The sequence below is a fragment of the Leguminivora glycinivorella genome, chromosome 1 (genome assembly GCF_023078275.1).
Source record: "Leguminivora glycinivorella isolate SPB_JAAS2020 chromosome 1, LegGlyc_1.1, whole genome shotgun sequence".
Classification (NCBI taxonomy): Eukaryota; Metazoa; Arthropoda; class Insecta; order Lepidoptera; family Tortricidae; genus Leguminivora; species Leguminivora glycinivorella.
The window spans coordinates 10,155,927-10,181,681 of record NC_062971.1 but is presented as its reverse complement, the minus strand read 5'-3'; the positions used below and the strand labels follow the sequence as shown (position 1 = coordinate 10,181,681).

At 36.4% G+C, this 25,755-nt stretch overlaps 3 protein-coding genes across 6 annotated transcripts in view; 2 read left to right on the top strand and 1 right to left on the bottom strand.

Moving 5' to 3' along the window:
* The first annotated feature begins 3,810 nt into the window (after positions 1 to 3,810).
* On the top strand, positions 3,811 to 16,420 carry LOC125229293. The gene is made up of 2 exons (XM_048134094.1): positions 3,811 to 3,960; positions 13,165 to 16,420. The coding sequence occupies exons 1-2, from the start codon at positions 3,927 to 3,929 to the stop codon at positions 13,554 to 13,556; spliced, it is 426 nt and encodes a 141-aa protein (XP_047990051.1). The 5' UTR covers positions 3,811 to 3,926; the 3' UTR covers positions 13,557 to 16,420.
* Positions 16,421 to 16,963: 543 nt separating this feature from the next.
* LOC125228339 (D-aminoacyl-tRNA deacylase) lies at positions 16,964 to 20,462 on the top strand. The gene is given in 6 exon segments (XM_048132907.1): positions 16,964 to 17,132; positions 17,236 to 17,326; positions 18,034 to 18,115; positions 18,117 to 18,161; positions 19,304 to 19,412; positions 20,222 to 20,462. Coding segments are annotated over 6 exon segments (537 nt in total). The 5' UTR covers positions 16,964 to 17,089; the 3' UTR covers positions 20,389 to 20,462.
* A 576-nt stretch (positions 20,463 to 21,038) lies between these two features.
* LOC125228093 (microtubule-associated protein Jupiter) overlaps positions 21,039 to 25,755 on the bottom strand; it is a 182,137-nt gene continuing 177,420 nt past the window's right edge. For 3 of the 4 annotated variants that reach the window (XM_048132645.1, XM_048132578.1, XM_048132721.1), the window contains exons 4-5: positions 24,762 to 24,854; positions 21,039 to 22,441 (exon numbers count right to left, since the gene is read on the bottom strand). In XM_048132645.1, coding sequence (XP_047988602.1) covers positions 22,308 to 22,441; positions 24,762 to 24,854 — 227 coding nt within the window. In that variant the 3' untranslated portion in view covers positions 21,039 to 22,307. The remainder of the gene's footprint in view (positions 22,442 to 24,761; positions 24,855 to 25,755) is intronic. The other variant, XM_048132791.1, reaches the window with a different exon arrangement.

The window sequence follows — 25,755 nt, the reverse complement described above, 5'->3', positions numbered from 1 at the left end:
AAATAATAATATCATACAAGTCCGGGTCCTCTTCTCCTTTAAGTCTAGCCCTATTCAGTAAAAATCACTTGAACACTTGAGTGCAGATAACTCAAATTTAGCGCCAGTGGGTTCACTACATTATGTTCAAATTAAATTGCTTCGAAGACACATTAATAGCGTCGATTGATTAGTCCTTTAAGGTTTCAGGTTCTTTTCTAATGAACACAAGTTAAATTATAATCTATTGAAAATATTTCAACTTGTGCTGTCTTAAAGTAGTCACACTACTATGTATATAAATTAAAACCGAAATAAATTACATATATGAAAGAAAAAGTGACCAAGTCCTCTGGTGCCTGAGGCTGGAATCGAACCAGCGTACTCTCCAATCGCGGCTCGCCAATCGAGCTGTGTTGAAACCAACCTGAGTTTGGTTCACACGGGGGGCAAGAACCATACCGTTCTGCCCTAGGGATGGACAGAGGGCGCTACGAGTCCTTGTATAGATTACTCATATGAGAGATAATTTCGACCTCGACAGCTGTGACCTGGGTGGCCGAGCGGATAAAGAGGCATCTCCCGCGATTGGAGAGTACGCTGGTTCGATTCCAGCCTCAGGCACCAGAGGACTTGGTCACTTTTTCTTTCATATATGTAATTTATTTCGGTTTTAATTCAGGTTCTTTATGCTGAATAGGTGCAAATTTCGTAAAAAATTATTTAGATAAATACCTACGCATTTCGCTCATTATTAAAACACATGATCAACTTCCTCCGTTGTAAGAGTAAAAAGTTAGAAAAGGAAAGTGAAGTATACCTATACGTTATACATATCGTTACTACTTTTAAAAAATCTCGTATCTCGCGCTGTTTCTCAAAGTTAAAACGCAGTAAGTCTATATGCATTCCATACATATTTACTACAATTTTCTTTTCATTGACAGACGAAGATACAAGTTTTTTTAAAAGTAGTGACGATATGTAGTGCAGGTGTCTTACGTGTTTTACGATACTAATATGAGTTTAGAATGACGTACTTAGGTATAAGTATGTCATCTTGTAAATCGTCCTAGTGTTCAATGAATTAAATACTTATATTACTGACTAAGTATGACTCATAGTTAAGGATAATTATAAATGTGAATAAATACAGCTTTATTTCCTTGTCTCATGCCGTCGTCTACTCTTATTTCCTGCGTGCGTAGCGGAATGCACAAACGCTCAAGAAACGCTCACAAAACGAAACGCTCGTAGATATTTATCTCTATCGCTCTTGCGTATTGGCACGACAGAGCCAGACTACCTTTCGCGGCGTTTCGTTTTCGTTTCGCGTCGGAGAAATGCCATTCGGCTACGGCGCCTGAACTACACACATACTGAAGCTACCTGATTTACATACATCTCAATTAAATTGACAATACAACATTTTTGTAGAAACAAAGTTGGTAAAAAATTTTTTAGGATTCCATTGCTCCCTCGTGGCTGAGGATCGTGACCAACAGTGATGTCTCTCCGTTTATGATTGGGAGTTTTAGATGTTAGTTTTCTTGGGAAAAAATATACTTTTCCCCTCACTACCTCGGAAACACGTGTTTTGTCCTTTAATACCAGCGGGTAAAAACGCATTTTATCCACTAGTGGGTAAAGTAATTTGACCTTGAATAAAGTCAAATTAACTGCTTTAAAATTGATAAAAGTAGGTGAATCTAGTAATAAAGATGATTTACCACCTGTGGAACTACTGGAAGCAGTGATAAACGCATTTTTTGCGTTGTAGTTTCCTCGCTATAGTGAGGCGAAAAGTTTTGTGTTACACGCGGGTGCAAAGGTATTTTACTTCTCGTGTGTTAAAAAACTCGCAAGTTCAGGATTCTATTCTCGAACCACTCGCTTCGCTCGTGGTTCAACTATAGAATCCTTTCACTTGCTCGTTTTTCAATTCCACACTCGGCGTTAAAATACAACTTTGCCCCCTTGTATAACAAATAACTATAGTCACAGTGCAGTAGTTTCCCCTTGCTTTCTGTGCCAGCCACTTTAAGAATAAGGAATGTGGGTATTTTCATTACATAAACAGATCTTTTAGATCTCGGTCCCACTTGTTCTCAAAAGTGTTCAACTTCAATAGCAGTGTTTATCATTTGCGAGTAAACAGCGCCAGATAACGGGCTATACCTTGAACAATGTGCAGACGACACGTGCCTGCACGCGGCTTGGACTCGTGCGGTGTTGCCACGTCTGGGAAAACTGGGACAACCCCATTAATGGGGAAATTATATTCAACTCGTCCTGGCATTAAACTATGGCTTATGTTTTAATACGTACTCTAGATAGTACTAGGTACTGAAAGTTACAGACTCATCATTCGCATTGTAATAACGGAGTTTAGGTTCCAAATTTCCAATAGCTCTATTCTCTAGGTACATGGCTGATGCTGCCTTGAAGCGCTGGTGGCCTAGCAATAAGAGCGTGCGACTTCCAATCTGGAAGTCGCGGTTTCGATCCCCGGTTCGTACAAATGAGTTTTTCGAAACTTATGTACTAAATGTCATTTGATAGTTGCCAGTCGCTTTTCGGTGAAGGAAAACATCGTGAGGAAACCGGAATAATCCCAATAAGGCCTAGTTACCCGTCAGGTTGGAAGGTCAGAGGGCAGTCGATTTCGTAAAACTAGTGCCTCTTGAATCTAGCGAATCTTAGGATTAGTTGTCAAAGCGGAACCCAGGATCCCATGCCGTGGAAATTGCCGGGATAACGCAAGGAGGATGATGATGATGGCTGATGCTGCCTTCATTTTGTCAGCTTCTTCTTCTTCATGTTACCTAATTCTTATACAATTATACACAATCAGTATAAGTACTACAACTAAATTATGTCAATAATTTCTTATTTATTAGGATATTTTGTATTTTTATTTAGTCATTTAAAAAAATAAATCAATATTATCCATGATTTTCATTAAGTAATTTAACACATCAAAAAATGCCAGGTTCTCTATTCGTAGTAGCAGTTATTAATTTCTGAAATCCTGAAATAAGCGACACCCTACCCCTTATTTTTTTTCATACATTTATTGGTGAGAGTGAAGCTCACGGTAACAAAATAACATCATTCAAATAATATTTTCATGTCAGTATACAATGTGCAGTATTGTAACGTTATAGGAGATAGAGCATCGGTTAAATACATTCAACTGCCCAAAATCTCTAACTAAATTAATCATCAATTATTTGTTTATTTACGAGTTTTGGGTATCTAATAAACAGAAGACATAAGAGAAGACATTTTTGTTAATTTTTAAATACATTTAAATCACATGTATTTTTTTATTTTATTTATTTAGGATTACCAACAGATAATACATCTTACATGCTCTTAAATCTAGTTACTAAAGTCTAAACTGATGCTTATCCAATTATAGGTAACCACCACCACATGTATAAATTAATACACGAACATTTTGCACTTTCATATGTCGCATATAATTTCTTTTACATTTTAAAACATATTTTAGACATATAAGTCTAACGACCAGAGGGGCTACCATGAAGTGCTAAAGCCGTTCAGTTTAGGTTGAGAGAGGGACGGAGCTATGGAACTGCTATAGCTTCGTCCCTTTCAACTCTCTCAACCTAAACTGAACGGCTTTAGCACTTCATGGTAACCCCCCAGAAAAATTTTCTTCGTAAGGAAAAACTGAAAAGTCATTAAGCAATTAAGCATACCCAACGTTCCTTCTCGCTCTGGCGCTGGGGCCGCTACGGCTCCGAGTACGCGCTACGAACGCGCTCCGCTGGCTTGCCTACCGATTTCACACCGCTCATTCCACGTCCGTATCTCGAACGAACTACACGCGCTCAATTGTTTTACCAATTCTTTTATTGTCAACACAAGTTTGTAAACTGCCAGTGTTTTGTTTTGTGAGTGGACTATATTTTGACAACATGTGTGAGAAGAGAATAAGGAAAATCAAAAAAGGTTAGTGTTTCGGCTATTATGTAAATACCGTGTTGGTTTGGAGGCTTTATTATTTAACTGGATTTAACCCGAGCACTGAGTTGTGGCACTGACCTACCGCAAATAATTATTTTCTCATGTAATCGACAAGGCATGAAAACGTAAAAGTAACAGGAAACCCTGGCATCAATTGTAATTGGTAATGGGTAGGTTATTCTTACACCATTCAGATGTAAATATAAACAAGATTCGTAAATTACTGCCTCCATAAATACAACGCTTTTTACGTTAGTTTCTCATTTACTTACTGCCGAATATTTCATAACAGAATACACAGAATATAGAATAGGTCAACGACCTTTTTATCAGAAATCTAATCTGTATCTTTTGCATTATAGATATTCACATATAACTATGTATCCATGCCTTGATAATATATGTAAGGATGATAACCCATAGGTACCGAAATAGCAACTTCTAACTCTAAAAATAAAATCTATCATTGCCCTGTACTCGTATTTACGCTGACACCAATACACAGTGCAGGATCAAGTAATAGTTATTTGTTATACAAGGGGGCAAAGTTGTATTTTAACGCCGAGTGTGGAATTGAAAAACGAGCAAGTGAAAGGATTCTATAGTTGAACCACGAGCGAAGCGAGTGGTTCGAGAATAGAATCCTGAACTTGCGAGTTTTTTAATACACGAGAAGTAAAATACATTTGCACCCGAGTGTAACACAAAACTTTTCCCCTCACTGTAGCGAGGAAACTACAACGCAAAAAATGCGTTTATCACTGCTTCTAGTAGTTCCACAGGTGGTAAATCATCTTTATTACTAGATTCACTTACTTTTATCAATTTTACAGTTAAATTGACTTTATTCAAGGTCATATTACTTTACCCACTAGTGGATAAAATGCGTTTTTACCCGCTGGTATTAAAGGACAAAACACGTGTTTCTGAGCTAGTGAGGCCAGTGAGGGGAAAAATAGGTAGGCACCTACCTTATCGCTTGCCCTTGGAATTTCAGCATTATTTACAATTAAAAATAGCATTTAAGTAAGTTGTTATTTCATTGTTTACATAAGGAGAGGGTTCATCATAATATTAGTCATATGTTTATATTAGATTAGTACCTATACCTCATTTTGATTGTCATTGCTTCACAATTTATATTAAAATATTTTTATAATCAAATTTGGATTGCATATGCGAATATAAAAGTGACGTTATTGAAAACAAACAAGTCAATTTGACACTGACATATCCCATCCATATCGTCTCTATAATACGTATATAAATTTCGAATCGGGCCGTTAGTGTGTTTTGATACGTCGTCCGCTGAGTATGATCGAGTCTCCAACTCTCCATTCATGCACAAGTGTCTACGAATTTACAGAAAAGTAATCAAAACCAGATAATTATTTTGTAACCGCAAATATTAAAAAGTCTAATACTTCTTACTTATTCAAATCGAAAAGAGATCCTGTCTCGTGCGGCCTCGCGGAGGCCCGATCACGCTCTAGCTACTCGTAAGGCCGAGAGCACAAAACAAAATTTACAGCAAGTTTATTTCATACCTCGGCGAGGTGTAGGTGTAACTATAGTAATAGAGTGCACTATCTGTATTTGTTTATGTTGTAGCTAGCTAACGGCTGTGGCCGCGAGGCGGCGAAAGTTCGTTGACCCCGCGACGTCATCCTTGACTCACTTACTGATTGTGATTGTGTTCGCAGCGTTTCAGCGCAATAAGTAGGTAGTAAATACTTTACGTAGTGCCTATTTTTACCTAGCTCATTATCCTGACAATCCATGCATTTTTATTTAGACTAAATATACCTACTTAAGTAGTCAAAAATTATAATTCCTGCTCTATACCGAAAATAGTGTTAAGAATGAAATACTTTTATAAACAACGTTCAGTACTAACCTACGTCACATCATTCAATATTTACGCCAAAATTGTAAACATAATAATATAAATACATTATGTCTATCTATTTTTAAATGCGCAGTTAATGCGTAACTCTACATCCTCGCCCGTGTGATAACGATGCAGCGATGACAATGAGTGTAAAAAACTATATACATACATACATACATACAATCACGCCTGTATCCCATAAAGGGGTAGGCAGAACACATGAAACTACTAAAGCTTCAGTGCCACTCTTGGCAAATAAGGGGTCGAAAGAAAACGAAACTGTGTCACTATATACATATTAAATGAAAAATACTAAACAGATAATTGGTTATCTACTTACTTGTTAAATACCTCTTGTGTTTAGTGATTTTTGATTTATGCGATTTCTTGGACGTCGATCACTAAACGACGACAGAATTAATGTAGGTAATAAGCTAATAAGAAGCATTGCACCAAGGATGCTGGCGATATTTTCTCGCTGTAAATAAATTGAACATAAGACTTATCTTTATCACTTACAACCTTAATCTGAATGGATGAATATTCTGGCCTAAACAATATTAAATCAATGCACACGTTACTTACCACGTATTGTACCTACTTCCGAGTAACTTAGGTATTTATTGTATCTAACTACAATTTTGGTGTATGGGTGAGCTCAGCAGCTGTCCGGAAACATAAACAAATGAATATTGAGGACACCTTAGTCCGTTTTCACATTATCCGATCCGATATCGGATGTCAGAAGGATTTCAATGGAAAACATCCAAGATGGCGCCTGTATAATGTGAAAACGCACTTACACAGATCAACTTAGCCCCAAACTAAGCAAAGCTTGTACTATGGGTGCTAAGCGACGATATACATACTTAAATAGATAAATACATACTTATATACATAGAAAACATCCATGACTCAGGAACAAATATCTGTGCTCATCACACAAATAAATGCCCTTACCGGGATTCGAACCCAGGACCGCGGCTTAGCAGGCAGGGTTACTATCGACTGAGCCAGACCGGTCGTCGGGTCACTACCGACAGAGCCAGACCGGTTGTCTAACATCATTATATATGATTATCATGTGATACGCCCACCAAACGTATAAACAAGTAAAAGAAATGAATTATGTAAATAATGTAAAGAACTATACATATCACCTCGTCGGTAGATGAACAACACAACACCTTGAAATGTCTGTGTGTATCCTATTGACCTTTTTCCATTGTCTGCCGGTTGCATGGGTCATCGAGTAAACATATACATCCGTACATAGCGATAATAAACTTTCAAACTTTAATTACTGTACATACATTATGAATTATTTTGCATATAAATAACCCCCGAACATAATGCATTTAAAACCCTGTCCAAAACAAAACTCTGTAGTAAATTTTTAACCACATTTTATCCAATTCCTAAGTTTTGTTACATACAGCTTACTAATTATTTTTTTCAATTCGCAAAAACAAAGGGGTGTTATAAGTTTGACGTCTGTCTGTCTATTTGTGTGTGTCTGTCTGTGGCATCGTAGCTCCCAAACGGATGAACCGATTTAGATATAGTTTTTTTTTTATTGAAAGCTGAATTAGCCGGGAGTGTTTTAGCTATGTTTCTTGAAAATCGGTCCACTGTGTCGGGGGTTTATCAAAATTTTAATTTTCTGGTCCCGTAGCCGAATGGCATTTCTCCGACGCCAAACGAAAGCGATACGCCGCTGGCTCTGTCGCGCCAATACGCAAGCGCGATAGAGATAGATATCTACTAGCGCTTCGTTTCGTGAGCGTTTCGTGAGCGATTGTGCCATTCGGCTAGCCACCCTGGTTAGGTTATAGTTATGGAGCTTAAGACTACCAAATATTAGAATATTTTACAATTGCATTAGCATTTGGGTAGACTAGGTAAAACCTAAATCATTCATTGATACAAGATGTCCGGAGTTTCAAATATACCGACAGCAGCTATAATAAGCATAACTAAATACAGGCATATACACAGAGCACATCATGTCCACAAAACTTCGTATGTGCTAAGACAGCGGCTAGCTCTAGCAAAAATACTACAAATTCTTACGGAGGCTCATTGTCACGTGGCCCCGCCACACGCTCGGAGCCTCGTTTGTTTTTGTTGGCCACTTTTTAAACGCATGCTCGCACATAACGTGACTGGGAACCTCATATGTATTCCATTCCTAAAAGGTCCTAATGCTTTGTCTGCAATAAGGATGAACTTTCTGTTGCCATTTCGATGAAGTAGAGCCTAAGGAAGTAAGGACCCTTTAGACATGGAACAACTCATATGTGTATTAGCTATACAGGGTCGTTCATTCAAATCGGTCAGTATGGGAAAATCTGAAACTGTAAGACATAGGTACGAAGATCAAGGGGGCGATTTTTGAATCTCACATAAATGGGATTTTGTTACTAAAATACCGGTTGAAAACGGTGACTTGCTTATTATTTTCAGTGACAATTTTCTGAATTCGAACGCGTGAGATGAGACTCAAAAATCGGCCTCCTGTTCTTAGGAACCATGTCATCGATTTTAATAAAAAGAAAAACTGAATTCATACATTTGAAAAATGTACCTAGATGTTCTTGATAAATATTGTAACGGTGGTCACTTCGAACATTTACTAAAATAAATATGTGAGAACAATGCATTTTATTCATTTTAGACAATGTTTCATAGGAACATTTACTGCTTAAGATCTACACAATCGATATTTTTATAGAAAAAGTGTAAGTTTATTTTTCAAAACAACCGGGTCGATTCCGGAGCTGGGTACAGTTTTTTTCGAATGTATGATTGCAGTTTTTCTTTTTATTAAAATCGATGACATGGTTCTCCGTATGTCTTACAGTTTCAGACTTTCCCATAGTGACCGATTTGAATGAACCACCCTGTATATTGTATAAGAGCGTACTGCGCCTAGTACTGCGAAGTCCTTGCCCAGTCACCACATTTAACGACCACATTATACAACTAGGGAACAAATCAAATTATTTTATTGAATATTTTTCGATTTGTTCTTTTTTCAAGTAGTCACACTACTATATATAAATAAATAAATATTATAGGACATGTCTTACACAGATTGACTGAGGCCCACGGTAAGCTCAAGAAGGCTTGTGTTGTGGGTACTCAGACAACGATATATATATTATATAAATACTTATATACATAGAAAACATCCATGACTCAGGAACAAATATCTGTGCTCATCACACAAATAAAATGCCCTTACCGGGATTCGAACCCGGGACCGTATAAATTATAAATTTAAGTAGATATCATACACGAAAGAAAAAACGACAGGGCCCACTGGCGGGCGGGTGGTCTAGTGGTGAGGACGTTAGCCGCGTAAGCTGAAGACCCGGGTTCGTTACCCGGCTCGGCCGCCAGTGGGCCCTGTCATTTTTTCTTTCGTGTATGATATCTATTTAAATTTATGACCACATTATATTTTATCTAAAAAAAAAATAAAAAAAAAATATATTTATTGCTTTAAAGTCTTTAAACCATACATTACCTACATTTTGATATATAACGATAGCATCTGTATTAAATACTTGTATACCTACGTAACATACAACAATGCCGTCGGTGCAGGGGCGGCTCACTCCGCGATTCTATCGCCGCGCTACAAGTACATGTCAGCGGCCGCGAGTTCGCGGCCCATTCATTGGCGACGACCTTCGCGCGGCGCAATAAAATTCAATGTTGGCTGCTCGCGTGCGGTCCGTTTGTTAATGTAGGTAAGAATTTAGAATGGCGGCATTTTGTGAACATCAAAGGATGAACCTCCACGAGTATTGTAATTTGACCCATAAACTATGCACAGTTGAAGGTCAGAGTTAAACCGGCGCGCGTTCAGTCAATGACTCATACTCTGTTTTTCATTTTTTTTTAGTATGGATAGGTAGACGTTTGACCACGATCACACCTGATGGTAAGTGATGATGCGGTCTACGGTGGAGCACGCTTACCTATGAGATACCTACTCTTGCTTTACTCTTGCTTTAAAGAGACCTGGATTGTACTCGTGCGGAAACACAGACTCAGGCAGGGCATTCCACTCCTTGGCGGTTCGCAAAAGAAATGTTGAAGCGAAACGCTACGCTTTGGTTTTACATACAACTTCCTGATGAAGCAATACATATTGTTATAAATGTTATAATTGTCTTAAATTTATCCTCAATTTAAAAAGGTACCTATATAGAATGATTGAACCAGACGTAGATACCATAAGAAAACCATCCATTTTTTGACAAGACCTTGAACAACTTCCGACGCTAATACGATCTATTATCATATACTTTTCAAAGAACGTTTAGGGTACTTTACAAAGATGGGATACTTAAACCAGTTTCCACCTTGTTTCCTCACATTCAGAGGTACCTACCTATCACATACTAGTGCATGGCGCAGTTACAAGTAGATAATTATTTCGACTCTTTATTTATTTTTCTGTCTGTCATGATCTTGTTTGTTTATTAGACTATTATTCTATATTCTTGTTTGTATATTGACCGGTATAGGCGTTATATACGAAACTTACAGTTTCTAATGGGTCGGCAACGCGCATGTGACACCCCTTGAGTTGCATGCGTCCATAAGTTACGGTGACCGCTTTTCATCAGGCGGGCCGTATACCTGTTTGCTACTGACGTGATATAAAAAAGTCAGCGAATCAAAACTCTTATGTAGTGATTAACATATTAGATTATGGACTGAAACAAAATTTCAATATTTTCCCAACTTCGACTAAGGCGCATTAGGGTAATTCCGAATGACAGAAATGCTCAGGTAATTCCGAAAGGGGAATCTTGTTGATATGATGGAAATATTGGTGATTTTTATTCGACTTTCGAAATTAGACGACTTTCGGAATTACCCTAATGCACCTTACATGCTTTTCGGCACACAGACAAGATAGCATGGGGCATAATAGGTAATAGGCATTCCGCTTCCTCGTGTCTCGCAACGCAAACTGTATGTACAAACATTAGCCGAGTGCCCGAGTGCTACCAGCACGTTGCCGCGCACATGCGCGCAGCCACGTTGTAGCAACGTGATGTCGACTCCGATTGGCCAGCGCCGCTCACAGCCAAAACTGCAATTTTAGAATGCCGGTTTTATTTATTGCAGCGAAACTGCTATCGCGTGATTTATTGAATAAATCAAGCTGTGGAGGATTTCCATTAGCGAAGTAATGTTAGGTACGTTTAGATGATACCTACGCATGTGTTTACCTGTTTACTTTAATATTATGTAGGTACTTACATACCTATATCATATCATATATTTATTAAAAAAACAATACAGGTATTGTGTTTGAAGCCTAAAACTAAATATAATGGTACAATAAAAATGGTAAGCCTATACCTTGTACTTTTGGCACTTGAAAAAAGTGTAAACAAAGCTGTCAAATTTGAGGGTTGTTGATTAGGTAACGTTTGGTTCCTGAATTTTTTTCTCTATTTAAAAATAATTGAGCTCACTACTATTTTCCATTTTCTTTCCACTAACATGTAATTTCGTTTAATTTGATGAAACGTATACACCTTCACGAATATAAAAATATCGTCATTACATTTAATGAATATTATTATTTTCTTCAGGGAATCATCAACCAAAAAGTACCTAATTTTGCAGAGGTTTAAAACTCATGGTTGCATTTTAATCTGGGTGTAACTCCGGTTTCACATTATCCGATCCGATATCGGATGTCGGAAGGATTTCGATGGAAAAATCCAAGATGGCGCCTGTAATGTATGGGATATCGGTCCTACATCCGATATCGGATCGGATAATGTGAAAACGCACTAACTCTACTAAAATATAAAGGTAGTACAACTTACGCGATTTTTAATTTTATATGTCTAACATTTGCCATTGCTTGTTATCAATCATCATCATCATCATCATCTGTTCCGAGTTCGATATTTGTGTTGATGATTGTTATATTTATGTTTTTTAGGGTTCCGTACCAAAAAGGTACAAAAGGAACCCTTATGGCGACGCTCTGTCCGTCTGTCTGTATGTCTGTCACATTTCTAAATATCTCGAGAACTACTTACGCTATCGATTTGAAATTTGGAACAGTTATGAACATTTTAATATTAATTATAGAAAATGGCCAAAATGGAAGGGGGGCAAACTGTAAATGTCAAGTTACTAGGTCAAGTGGGGTATCGTTAGAAAGAGCTCAAATTTTACATATCAAAACTATTTTTTATAATTTTTTTGTAGTGGAAAACAAAAAGAATTATGAAGGAAAATGTAAAAAATAAAATACCATTCATCAAAAAATAAACTTCGGGAGATAAGGGGGGGGGGCCTTATCACCCGAAGTTTACCAACGAAAAATTATGACTTTTTACGAAATATTGGTTTTAAGCTAAATTTTACAGGAAAAGGTTTCTGGCCTTAAAAGGTTCACTATCCCTGGATCTGTCAAATTTGACGGCTCCGGTTTGTTTACACTTTTTTCAAGTGCCAAAAGTACAAAGTTTTTTTATAGATATTATAAGAAGTTTAACAAGTTTAAGAAGTTTAACACTCTTACGGTAGATGTCGCTACGGGTCCCATTGACCTTAGTAGTGGAAAATTTCGCTGGCTTGGTTGAAGTCTTGGTGGCTCAGTTGGCAGAGCGCTGGAATATTGATCCAGAGGCCGTGAGTTCAAGTCTCACCCAAGGCAGACCTTTTCCACTTTTAAATTTATTCTAAGCCTAGTGGCATCGATTGCAGACGTTTCTGCTAATCAGAAGTTAAAATTTAGATATTATACATTATGAAAAATTTCGTCTACGGTGTAAAAACAACCTCAATAAAAACTTTTTTAATTATTTTTGAAATAAAGAGTAATCGGTGATGATTTTGAGTTCGGTAGGCAATCGGTTATACATATAATTACCTATTTATAGATGAATGACATTAAGTTTGGTACCTACATTTGAGCAATTTACAATTTCTAGTAGGTACCGGTTTCGATTTTATTTATGCCCATAGGGTATCAATTACCTAGTAGTACTTGTTAGGTTTTTATAAATGAAAATGAAATATTTATTTTTCAAGTAGGCATATTACAATGCGCATATGAACGTGAAATAAAGCTAAAGATATTTAAAGTTAGATACTGATTGATGATTGACTGTTGATTTTTTCATTGCGATTGATTTCTGCATTTATAATTTGCGATATTTAAAGTTCTTTTATAAATGGGTCAATTTTACTGAATGCAGCCTCAAAATTATACCAATAATTAAAGTACAATTTATCTTCTTTTCCAGGTTCAAACCTTATGCGACTAAGAGAGGCGAGGCGCATGCAGCGGCTGCAGCGGCTGTCGTCGCCGCCGGCGCCCGAGGCGGCGCGGCCGTGCCAGCCGCCGCCGCCGCCGCCGGCGCTGCCGCCCGCCGACAACGGCGCCCAGAGCCGCGTCCTCCTCGAGCTCGCCTGGAAAACCGTCGCGCTCATGCATAAAAACAGAATAATACAACAAAAAATTGTAGCTCTACAAAAAGAAACCTCAGAATTTGTCGCCTCCATCATGAATAACCCTGAAAACAAGAAGCGGTACATGGAACACGTCCGCGCCTACAAGCTCGCGCAACAGACGCAGGCGCAGTCCCCTAAAATTGATAGCAACAATCTGCCGCTAAAAGTTGAACCAACTATATAAGCGTCTTTGTCTGCTTGTATGTCTGTCTGAAGCGAATGTATGAGTGTAAATAATTGAACCGTCTATTTTTAGCTTATTAAAATTGTGTATTATCATACGATAATTAAATTCGAGTTATGAATGTCCTAGATATAAACTTGCGTTATTACCCCTCTTACTTTTATAATCGGGTTTACTTTTTTACATAAATTGATAGATTGAGACATAATTGTCAGGGGTTTATTAAGATAACTAGATAAGGTGACGGCCGATATATACAAATTTTCGTGTCGATATTCTATATGAATACACTATAATAGACAATATGAATACACTATAATAAAAGAATTATGAAACTAAATTTTTGTAAATGTCACATATCGGCCACGACACAGTCACCATAGCACTAACATGAGTGTGGATTTATAAAACAGATCAATGATCAGTGAAAAAGTTTCATTACAGTATTACGCAAAGTTTTATAAAAAAATTAGTATACCTACTGTTTTATGTGTTCAGTCTACATAGTCACTGTAAACAAAAACTGCCGCCGTGTTGTTGCGTCATGATTTAACTTATTTAATACGCTTGAATTAGTTTAATAATGATAAAGTTCGAAAATTGCGGGCATTTTCTCCATCACTCTAATTGCACCTCAATGGGCGTACAAGATAAAGATACCCGCAATTTTCAAACATACACACCCAGTTGGAATAGCATTGTATCATCGAGCTAACGTGCTGCAAATACTAATTGTAACTTTGGTAATTACTTACAATTTTAATGCGTAGTAGACTTTTATTATTAAGGTTATTAATTATTATACTATTATCAATCCATTTTGACGTTAAATGTCGCTATTCGATAATTCATTAATTATCTTCTTATTTGTGCGATGGTAAGGGAGTTGTAAATGTAACATTCAGTACTTCTGGACTTAAATTTCGAACATAGTGTATGTTCTGATACATTACAGCAATAATATTTTAATGCAGTGTCTTAAAAAAGTTGTGGATAATGGAGGATACTACTTCTACTTAGGTCTAGCATTAAGATTTTTTTGAGGTTGTATCTAACATAAGAGTAAGAGGCTGTAAGTTAAAAGAGTTGCGGGAGATCTTCGTACCTTACATTCGTTTAGATATACAACTTATATTTAAAATTAAAAACGTACATTTGTTAATGACATGAATTAGTAGGATGTACGAAATCGTGATTAATGGAAAACTTGAGTTTCCATTGCTTATTTTATTAAGGTCGATATTTTAATGTTTCACGGTACGAAGACGATAAAGGCATTGTTAATACTCTTAAGTTATAGGTACATTTCTACGTAGGTATGTAGATGTTATGAAAATTAAAATGCTGGTATTTACCAGTATTATCGTTTTTCGTTACGTTGTCCATTCGAGGCTTCTGATTGTATCTATCTATTGACAGAACTAAAAATACCTACCCTAAATAGTATCATTACACCCGTGTAAAAAAACTTAAAATATTAAAATTAATTTCGGTATTCGTGCCCTTTTACAAATAAAATCATTAGAACCTCAATAAGTTGTTATAATGTCTATTAGGAAACAAAATGTTTCACTTAAATACGTGCATTTGTTTACATTGCTCGCTGAAAGCGCGTTTAATTATGGTTTTCATTGCCAAGCTGAATCGCTATTTATTCCATCGTTTTCATTTAAGACTGTACTGAAGGTTTAGACTGTTTAGCTTCATAGAACGTAGATTCCGTAATAATAAGTAGCATATGTCCATATATCCAGAATCTTAATAACAATTTGTGTGGTACCTTTTACAAAACGCCTAAAAAAATGGCAACTTTAAATACAATAATCATTGATATTTTCATAGCGTCGCCTGTAGTAAGGTTTAAGTAAACGTCATAATTTCATAGACTTTTAAAGTACCTACTGTCAGGCTAACAGACAGACAGTGGTTTTTCACTACTAAACCATTTTCTACTTATTACCTTGCCTGAATTTACCAACATTAACAACTTGTGTACTTTCATGACCTACGTATTTTATACAATTTGCAATAAATTGATGAAAATAATGTAAATTGATAGGTAGGTACACTAATGATTGTAGTAATATACCACTAGGAAGTACCTAAGCTAAGTACCTACGTATAATACCTACATCAGTTTCTGTTCATTTTGCCTTATATACTTTCATTATGTTCGAATATAATTTTGAAAATAAGATTGTTTTGTCCTTCTCACTAAGTATCGCAACACGTTTAATTGTATTGTAGACATTGTCTGTTGTTAAAAGTTGGATAAGAGGTACCTACTTATAGTGTTTGCTGATTCGCATAGATTCACGAAGTGCTTCATTTACCTCATAAGAATATTTTGATCAAGGAAATGTTGTATACCTAGGTATTTATATTTCAAGTCACTTTCACACAAAAGCACAGAACTTAGCACCAATAATTGTGTTCACTTTACACGTATCTACAGTAAGTAGGTAGGTAGGTAGGTACCTAATAATATTTATAACCCATTATTTTCGATAACTTATGTTACGTACTAAATACCTATATGTGTTTTTATCTTATGTTATTCGCAGTGCAACTGCAAACAAGTAGGTACACTTGTACTCGTAAAAAAAAAAATATCTGGCCAAAATTATAAGTCGAGACTATGGAATGTGAATGTCAAACAAAAAATTAGCGAAATTCCATAGTATCGGCGCAAATTATGTACAAAACTATGTTTTTTGATCTCATGAAAAAATACGAAATTCGTACAAAAGTGACACATTATTATGTTTTTAATGTATTTGAATGTTACCCAAACATAAAACAAATCTCTTGTGTGGTGTAATTAAGATTACAATGGAATTAAACTAGTCTTTTTGAATGTAAAATTTTATTTTTTATTACTACAATAACCTATGATCCGCTACTGTACCTACCGAAATTGGTTTACATTAAAAAGTTGATAAAGCACTTTTTTGCATTAAACCTAGGGATATATATACTGGACCAACTTTTAAAAGGCAGATTATTACAGTTAGGTCCATTATAAATGCAAAAGATTGTCTGTCTGACTGTGCAACCACCACTGACTCAACCTATAGAGGTCGAGCAAATCTTGTTACTATAAAAAATGCGGTAAATTTGAAAACTGAATGGGCGAATGTTTATCGTCCCAAAGAAAATTTGACTTTTGCGCCATTGTTAGTGACCGGATTTGCTTGACTATAGAAAATAATTTTAGGTAATGCTGCCATCTGCCGACGAGTAGTCAAACCATGGCACAAGCAGAATTATTGCCAGTGCAAAAAAATAAAATCCTAAGTAAAACAAAAACATAATTAATCTGAACGCATCCAGTATACTGTCAATTGTCAAAAGACGTCAAAATGACAGATACTTAGTTTTGGTGTGATTTGATTTGATTGGTAGGCACAGTTATTTTTAATAAAAGTTAATTTGAGTTTGATTATCGAGCATATTAACGTAGGATTAACAAGTAAAAAACCCTTCGTGCGTACTAAAACTACTTAGTAAGAGTTTCACTCAAAAAGTCTACTATGAAGGCGTTAATTCAGCGCGTTATGAACGCCAAAGTTACCGGTGATTTTGTCATTTTGCTATAAAAATAATTATAAAATAAATAAATATCGCCTATGATACATAACATACCGCCTTGTTACTAATTGTCCTATTCTACTTTCAGTGAATGGAGAAGTTGTCAGCAATATAGAACAAGGGTTATGTGTTCTAATCGGAATTTCAAAAAATGATAACTTGAAGGATGTGGAATACATGTAAGTTTGCAGAAAACTTACTTTAATTACTTAGAATATTTAGATTACAAGTACATTGTGATTGCTGTTACTTATAACCACCACAAGTATAATGGCCGCTGTACACATATGGCCAACGGTTCCACCAACCCTTTGTGAAACCCCTTGGCCAAGATAAGAGCCGCTGTTTACACATTGGCGAACCAATCATTTGGCATTGGCCCTTCATGAAAGATGGACGTGGAATGGAAAAGGCTAGGAAATTCTAGATCTTTTACGTTGTCAGCAAAATTTGATTAAAAAATAATAACCCCGTAGTAAAATTAAATTATTTGATATATTAACAATTTTTTGAATATTCTGATAAGAACATTTATCTTTTTTAGGAAATACATTAAACATTTGCAAGGTTATTTTATTTCCTAAAATCTACACTATTATTGGCATAGATAAACTTATTATTTTCGTAAATATTTCACTACTGTCCTCTCTGACGGCTGACGACCAACTGAATGAAGCACCAACGTGTAAACGCAGTTGGCCATTGGGGCCAAGATCCTTTGATGTGTGGACAAAAAACCGACACCAATCGGTTGGCCGGCAAGCGCAAGCGCCAACTGCCAACTTACGGCCAAGTAGCCCTCTACACGCTTGGCCAAGGGGGTTGGTGAAACCGTTGGCCATATGTGTACAGGGGCCATAAGACTTTCTCATTGACTTAATTTCAGTGTCCGCAAGATCCTCAGTGCAAGGTTATTCAATGACGACAGTGAGAAACGATGGAGCAAGAGTGTGGTGGACAAAGGATTACGAAGTGCTGTGTGTTAGCCAATTCACCTTATACAATACTTGGAAGGTTTGTTCAAATCAGGCACTGCATTTCTTCCTTTTTTTGTATAGATTAGATAGATTTCAGACTGTGTGGGCCAGAAGGTAAAAGATTTGACCAATATTTATCCCTGTCAATCAAGGAGGTCCTATTGAGAGCATTTCAGACTTTATAAAGGGTTAAAGTCGGCAAAATTTAAAAAAAACTTGTGAATTCTGAATTTGTGATTTGAAAATTCTGTGCAAGAAAAAAGTACAAAAAGATAGTCTTACAGGTGGTCTTTTTTGAGACCTGAGCAGGAGGTCCTATTGAGAGCATTTCCGACTTTAACCCTTTAATGGGCAAAATTAAAAAAAAATTGTGAATTCTGAATTTGTGAATTGAAAATTCTGTGCAAGAAAAAAGTACAAAAAAATAGTCTTACAAGTGATCTTTTTTGAGACCTGAGCCCTATAAAGGGTTAAGGTCAGTTTCACCAAATTGTCTGCCACCATTTAAGTGTTTGTTCAATTTAGTTAGGGAACTTTCATACTTTACTGCTTTTACACGTTAATCAGTCTGATAAATATGGTAAGTGCAACTGAAAGATGTGCAAGTTTATGTCCAATGTTTGCATCTATTTGATGAAATTTATAATTTAGGTTTTTCCACATTTGTTGCACTCCTTATTATGTAAATAATACCTCAATCTACATAAAATATACCAGATCCTTTTGTTTGACATAATGATAGAAAGTCATACCTAATGTAATGATTGCCAGATTATCATTAGTCATCATTCTGAAATTTTCAGGGTGAAAACTCCTCTATATCATCTATATATACAGTCGGCCAAGAAAGTGGTCTACCAGTTTTTACAAAAGTTTCTGTGAGCTCTAACGATCGCTAAGGTTGACTTGACACACAGCATCACGTAAACATCATATATAGACAGAGCGATTGTCACTGACATAATATTGTTGCAAGAGGAAATCGACCTTGTTGTCTCATGACGTTTAAACGAACCTCACCCGTAGGGTGGTAAACCACATTTTTGGTAGACTGTACTAATTATGTAGATAGGTTAGGTTTGCTTTATGGCAATCCTGAAAAGTGACTTATTTCTTAGGAAAAACAAATTAGTGCTTTATAATTTTTGTTCTACTAATTTTATACATTTCCCTTTTCAGGGTAACAAGCCCGATTTTCATAATGCAATGGCGGGTGACGAGTCTAAAAAATTTTACGAACACTTTTTACAACTTTTAAAAAAAAGTTACAAGTCAGAGAAAATTAAAGGTACCTAATAATTTCTATCATTTGTCCGGTTTTTTATCCCATAGCCTAGTATTTAGTCCATCACTGTCATCAAAAAACCCAGTTCATTTAAGATTCCATCAACTCCCAAATAGTCCTTACACCCTAGCGGGTGTTGCACCTGCGTGTGTCCCATCATACGGGCAAGGGCAACATCCGCTCGGTGTACCCCTTACATTTCATTAAAGTGTCAAAGGGCCTCTATGCGTTGGTTTCGGCCCCGCGCAGGCCTCCCAAAGGTCCGGTATACCATTGTTCCGTAATGGGAAAGACTATAATTTCAATTATTCATTTGTAATAAAGTAATTCTATCAATTTTACATGTAAATTACGAGTACTTGCATGAGTAAGGCCCGGTTTCATCTTTAAAGCGTTCGTTAAATTTTATTGTATCATAGACGTTTGCTGCGTGACGATGATGAGTCTGTCTAATGTGGTTGATGCAACTGGCCCTATGCTAGATATGCTTTAAACAATATTTTGCCAGCCTCTTTTGCCCTCATTTAAAGCATACTGCAACTAAAATATATGTTTAGCTCATATTATACCTTATGAATCGTATAATTGTAATCATACCTACCTACCTAAACTGTTCAGTGTGCGTAGCCGAATGCACAAACGCTCACGATAATACCTCTTTCGTAGCTATCTATCTCTATCGCTCTTGCGTACCTATTGGCGCGACAGAGCCAGACTACATTTCTGCGGCGTTTCGGTGGAGTTTCGTGTCGCAGAAATGCCATTCGGCTACGGGGCCTGTTCTTGTCCCAATGTTCTAATATTTGTCTCAGATGGCGTATTCGGCGCGTACATGCAAGTGTCGATAGAAAACGATGGCCCCGTCACGGTGAGCATAGAGTCGCCGGTCAGGGACGAGAACACACTCGCCAAGGAGAACTCTAGGAACCCGCAGAGAGCAAAAGAGATTACGAAGTGTGAAGGAGATCTACAATCATAGTCATGATGTAAGTTATTATGTGTAAATATGTTAATTTTAAAATAATATTTACTACAATATAGTTATAATAATTATTTATATTTTTTATTTAATTAATCGAATGACAAAATTCAACGCAGAATCGAACGTCAGAATTGAATCGGGTAGTGATTATTGAATAGCTCAAATTTATGCCTACACGCACAGAAACTGGAAGTACTTGGGAGCTTAGCCATTTTCTTGGCAATTTATTGTAAAAAGCAGGTTATGATTCCGAATCTTACTTGTTGAAAGTGATAGCAATGATCTAATAGTTATTTGTTATACAAGGGGGCAAAGTTGTATTTTAACGCCGAGTGTGGAATTGAAAAACGAGCAAGTGATGAAAGGACTCTATAGTTGAACCACGAGCGAAGCGAGTGGTTCGAGAATAGAATCCTGAACTTGCGAGTTTTTTAACACAAAATAGTTAAATTACTTTACCCACTAGTGGATAAAATGCGTTTTTACCCGCTGGTATTAAAGGATAAAACACGTTTTTCCGAGCTAGTGAGGGGAAAAAATAATAAATAATACAAAGAGAGAGTGTAAAATTAAGTTACTAAGAAAAGGTTTTTGAGGAAAGGTACCTACATTAAAAGGGTAATTTGCCCTTAAATAAAACAAAAATGATCAATAAAAAAACTTTATTTTCAAATAATGGTTATTATCTATTAACAGTTTTGTTATAATTAGGCCTGTGATTATGCGTTCAGGTTAGATAGATATTAAAACGTTTTTTACAAAGTTGATATGCCTATACTAAGTGGTTACGGCTTATAGAAAACATCACCACTACTTATTCATCTACAAAACTATGGTCCTTAAAATCACCAATTTTGTTAACAGATAATCGACCAAAATTCAACATCTTCTTACATTTTATTTCTAAACGCGTAGAAAATAAACTAAAAAAAATAAACTCATGTAAAGACAAAATAAATGCAATCTATAAACCCTCTATTTATTAAATTAGGTAATACGATAATAAAATTTAACAAAAGAGATGAAGGACTCTTAATTAGTGTCAAATATTAAAGTTTAAGTTAAGATATAATATAATTTGTATCATTTAGCCCGAGTGCCGTATGATTACTATTTCTATACCGTGAAGTATAGATAATATAATCACTGTCTTTACGTTAATGCCTACTCAATCTCACACAGATTCTTATAGAATTTCACCACATTTCCAATCAAGGCACTATTCGTTTTGGTATATTGCTGATACGTATCCTCACTCCTAGTTCATAATATCAATGTGTTAAAATTATTATTCAAATGTCAAGAGTATAATTTCCAACTTCTTAAGTCTGCATCGACCTTTGAAATTACAATAAATATGTATTTTATTATCAATTCCAACGCAAAAATGAACTAAACATTGTTATTGACATAAGTATTTCATGGTTATTATTAGGTCAAAGGTACCACACTACGAATCTATAGCATTTTTATCTATCGAAATAACGTTACTATTACAAAAATATCTATAATCATCTATGCTTAATTATTCGAAAAGTAAACATTTATGGGATAGGCTAAGGATTTATTTAACAACATATACCCTTTCTGTTTTAAATGGACGTTGTGATTCATAATTATAATTTGGTAATTAAGGTGATATCCAGATAATCATTGAAATTTAGTTGATTAATGGAATTATGAGTATAAATGCATGAAAACTGCAGTATTGTATAAAGATTATTCCTTATTCTTCAAGAATCCCGAACAAGACTACACGTTACTGTTTTTGTGGATACCGCACAATGTTTCTTTGTCGGAGTTTAAAAGGAAGTTTTGAAGAATATGAAATAACCTTATATATTTTACAAAATGTTTGTCTTTGTCCGACAAGGGGGTAGACCGTAAAATATGTGGAATTAGAGTGCGGGGGCGGTCTACCAGAGACCGGAGGAGAAGCCGCCAGGCGGCACGCGGTTGTGGTTGATGATGCTGGAGCCCTGCAGGCACGTCACGGTGTTGATCTGCCCGTTCAGCGACTTGTACCCGTCACCGGTGATCGGGTTGCCTTCTGCAAAACAACACATATATATTACAAATCACTTTATTTAACAAATAAATTACGGTTCGGCAATAGATGTTCACTTATATGAACGGAAAATCTAATCTGCTTCTCTACGTTACGAGACGTTACTCAATGGGGATACGACATTCCATAACAGAGTTCCTATGACCACCTTTCTGCTCTATCATCAGATTAGCTTCGTGATAACATAATGTTACATTGTCACGTGATTTACTTGTGTGTGCAAAATTTCAGCTCATTCAGAAATCGGGAAGTAGATCAAATTTAGCTTCTACGTTTTGACCCAAAATAACATACTAACAAGGCAAGTTGAATAAAAGCTTGTAAAAAATGAACATCTAATATGGGAAAAATATTGACAACAGTGATTTTACATGTGCATATTTAGGACACTTAATATTGTTTTACCTACTAAGTAGTACCTACAGCTACCATTGTGAAAATGAAAGACCTACAGATTATTGAAATCCTACCTCTAAAATACACTAAGATATTGATGTCGTATGAAATACTGAATTTAAAAGGAAGGTACGTTATGCGAAAGAGAAAAACATGTCGCTAAGGCACTATGCACGTGGTGTCAATTCGGGCACCTACAGTCAACCAATTGGAACCCTAGGCCACTGTAGAACTATGTCATAGTGACGTTATAAATCAGATTGTAAGAAATCTTTTACTGCTTGTCATTTTGACATGGTTGTAGATGGCCTAGGGTTCCAATTGGTTGACTGTACATTATGAAGAAATTTAAAATGGAATGGATTGAATAACGTTTATGTATCAGCCATGGGAAGAAAATCCCTTTATGCAGATCTACAAATTTCGTTGAAATGACAAGTAAACTTTTTCAATCCAAAACACAATGACAAGTACAGTCAACCAATTGGAACCCTGGGCCACTCTACAACCATGTCAAAATGACAAGCAGTAAGAGATTTCTTACAATCTGATTTATAACGTCACTATGACATAGTTCTACAGTGGCCTAGGGTTCCAATTGTTTGACTGTACCTACAGATGACAGAGAGTACTAAATGACATTTAAACATTACAAAAAATACAATCAGCGACAACAAGCTTTACCTGTTTCAATTGTTGTTGTTAGTTGTATTTTTGCTTATTAACTATGTACATTTAAATCTATTTATTTAACATATTACCACCAGCTGGCCAAATCTCAACACTACTAGTAAGTACTATTAGTCAACAAGGCGTGCGATAGATAGAAAACCTATTAAATACAAGACACTATTTACACGTCTATAAATAAACAATTAAATACTTTACAGACACAAGCACTTATCTATTTGTCATCCTAATATTTAATTACTATTACAAAACAAACATCTTACGTTTAACTAAGATAAATTGCATGACCATTTCTAACTATTTCTTAAAAGGATCAACGAATAAGCAAAGAATAAAACAGTTGAGTGTTTAATTTGAAGACTTGAAGGAATCCTGCCTGTTTGATATTTTTAAAATTATATGCACTTATTTGACCATATTGTCTATAAAAAATTGGTGCTCAAAATACAAACAGACTGAACCTTGATAGCAAACACTCAAATTATTTGCAATGAACAGAAGCTTCGTTTCTCAAAATACCCTGATCGAGTGTCTCATCAGGTGAGCGGTGCAGTAATGGCATTCCTTCAGTCTAACGTGAATTAAACACCCACCCATCTGTCTTCGGCGAAGATAGTCTACATAGTACGTCTTAGGTCTGAAGTCTTCAGCATGCCGTTTCAGATCGAACAGGTATCCGGGGACGTGTTTTGGGAAAATAGGAGGAAAACCTGTGAGCGTGTATGGACCGGGAGGCTTGGGCGTCTCAAAAGAGCAAATTCCGGTATTGGGCCATCGCGTTCGTATCTAAAAAGACTCGGTGGCGGATTTGCTTGTGCATGAATATAAGGGTCGATAAGTCCGCCTAGAGTCGGCACAGGATCATATTTGTAATCCGGTTTTGGTCTTTCCCCAAGAGCCGACGTCATTCCGACGAAAGCGTAGGGGGGTAGCGGATGATGGGGAGTTTTTTTATCTGATGGTTCCAAATAATGCTGAGCGGGGAATGGTGGCCAATGTCTATCCAATACGGGTTGGGGAGATAGTGAATCTTCGTCTAATATCGGGTGGTCCTTTTCAGGGTCGTCAGATTCCAACCCAAGCAAAGTGTAAGGAGTCTGTCGGTAGGTATGAGCAGGTTTGGAAGTGGAGTGTACGTAGTACTGGGCGGGTTGGGGGGGCCAGTCGGTGGTGTAGTAGCGGTGGGTGGGGTGGGGCTCGAGGTCGGGGTGGGCACCTCGCTGGGCGGCGGCCGGGTGCCGGCGGCGCGTGGGCAGCAGCTGCACCCCGTCTCCGGTCACTGGATTCCTCTTGGGCGGCGTGAACGATGCTGACCATTTACAGAACAAACGGTTTACATTTCAACTAGCGAATAACCATGTGCAAGTGTGTGTCTCTTATTGTTACCTACAATTCTTTATCAAATTCTTTAAGACGTAGTTTTTTGACTGTTACCAACATTACCTTTTCTCACCTAAACAACTACCTACTCGTATTTATGTAATTTGTTAGATATGTTAGTTATAATAATGTATAGGTTTTTATAAACACTCGTGTGAATAGTGGTTAGTGAGGTTATTTATGCGAGTGAATTTTTGATTGCACAATGCATATTGTGCAATCATGTTCTTATTCAATGCAAGGCTTATTCTCTTGCAGTATATTTATTTTTATTTTAAACCTTTTCTTTTCATTGAAATAGATGTGTCAGTTATTAATTTAAATCATTAGGCATTCATGTCAGGCATGGTTAGAAGCGTGTCAGTTCCTAGCGTGCTTTGTCAAAGAGCTGTTGGAGTGCAGCCATACTAAGTAATCCGAAACAAAAACAGTTGTGTTCAGTCCTAGTATGATTGCAGATGGGTTTATTGTGGAATGGATGGTATCGAAGGCCGACGAACGGTTTCTGAGAATTGAACAGCGGCAGTTTGCGATGATGCGAGATTTTATCGATACCGCTTACCGCAATTGTTTAAATTAGTTTGTTCGAATGACTTCAAACAGGAAAATATCACTGAACCAGATCTTGTTTGTGTATACGATCTTATGTTTAGGTTTATCAACCTAAATTCGCATTGTTTTTTATCCAAAATAATAATAATTTGTCTAAAATTCTGGTCAAAATTAAACAATTTACACTAATATAATTAGATTCCATAAGCACATTTTCCAAGTCACTTTAAATTATGGTCCCATCGAAACCTTATATTCCGACTTAGGCATTTACGAAA

Bases quoted from the DNA above. Each gene is read 5' to 3' on its own strand.
- LOC125229293 (XM_048134094.1), top strand. From the start codon at position 3,927: ATGTGTGAGAAGAGAATAAGGAAAATCAAAAAAG. The intron at 3,961-13,164 runs GTTAGTGTTTCG...CTTCTTTTCCAG, and splicing joins AATAAGGAAAATCAAAAAAG to GTTCAAACCTTATGCGACTA.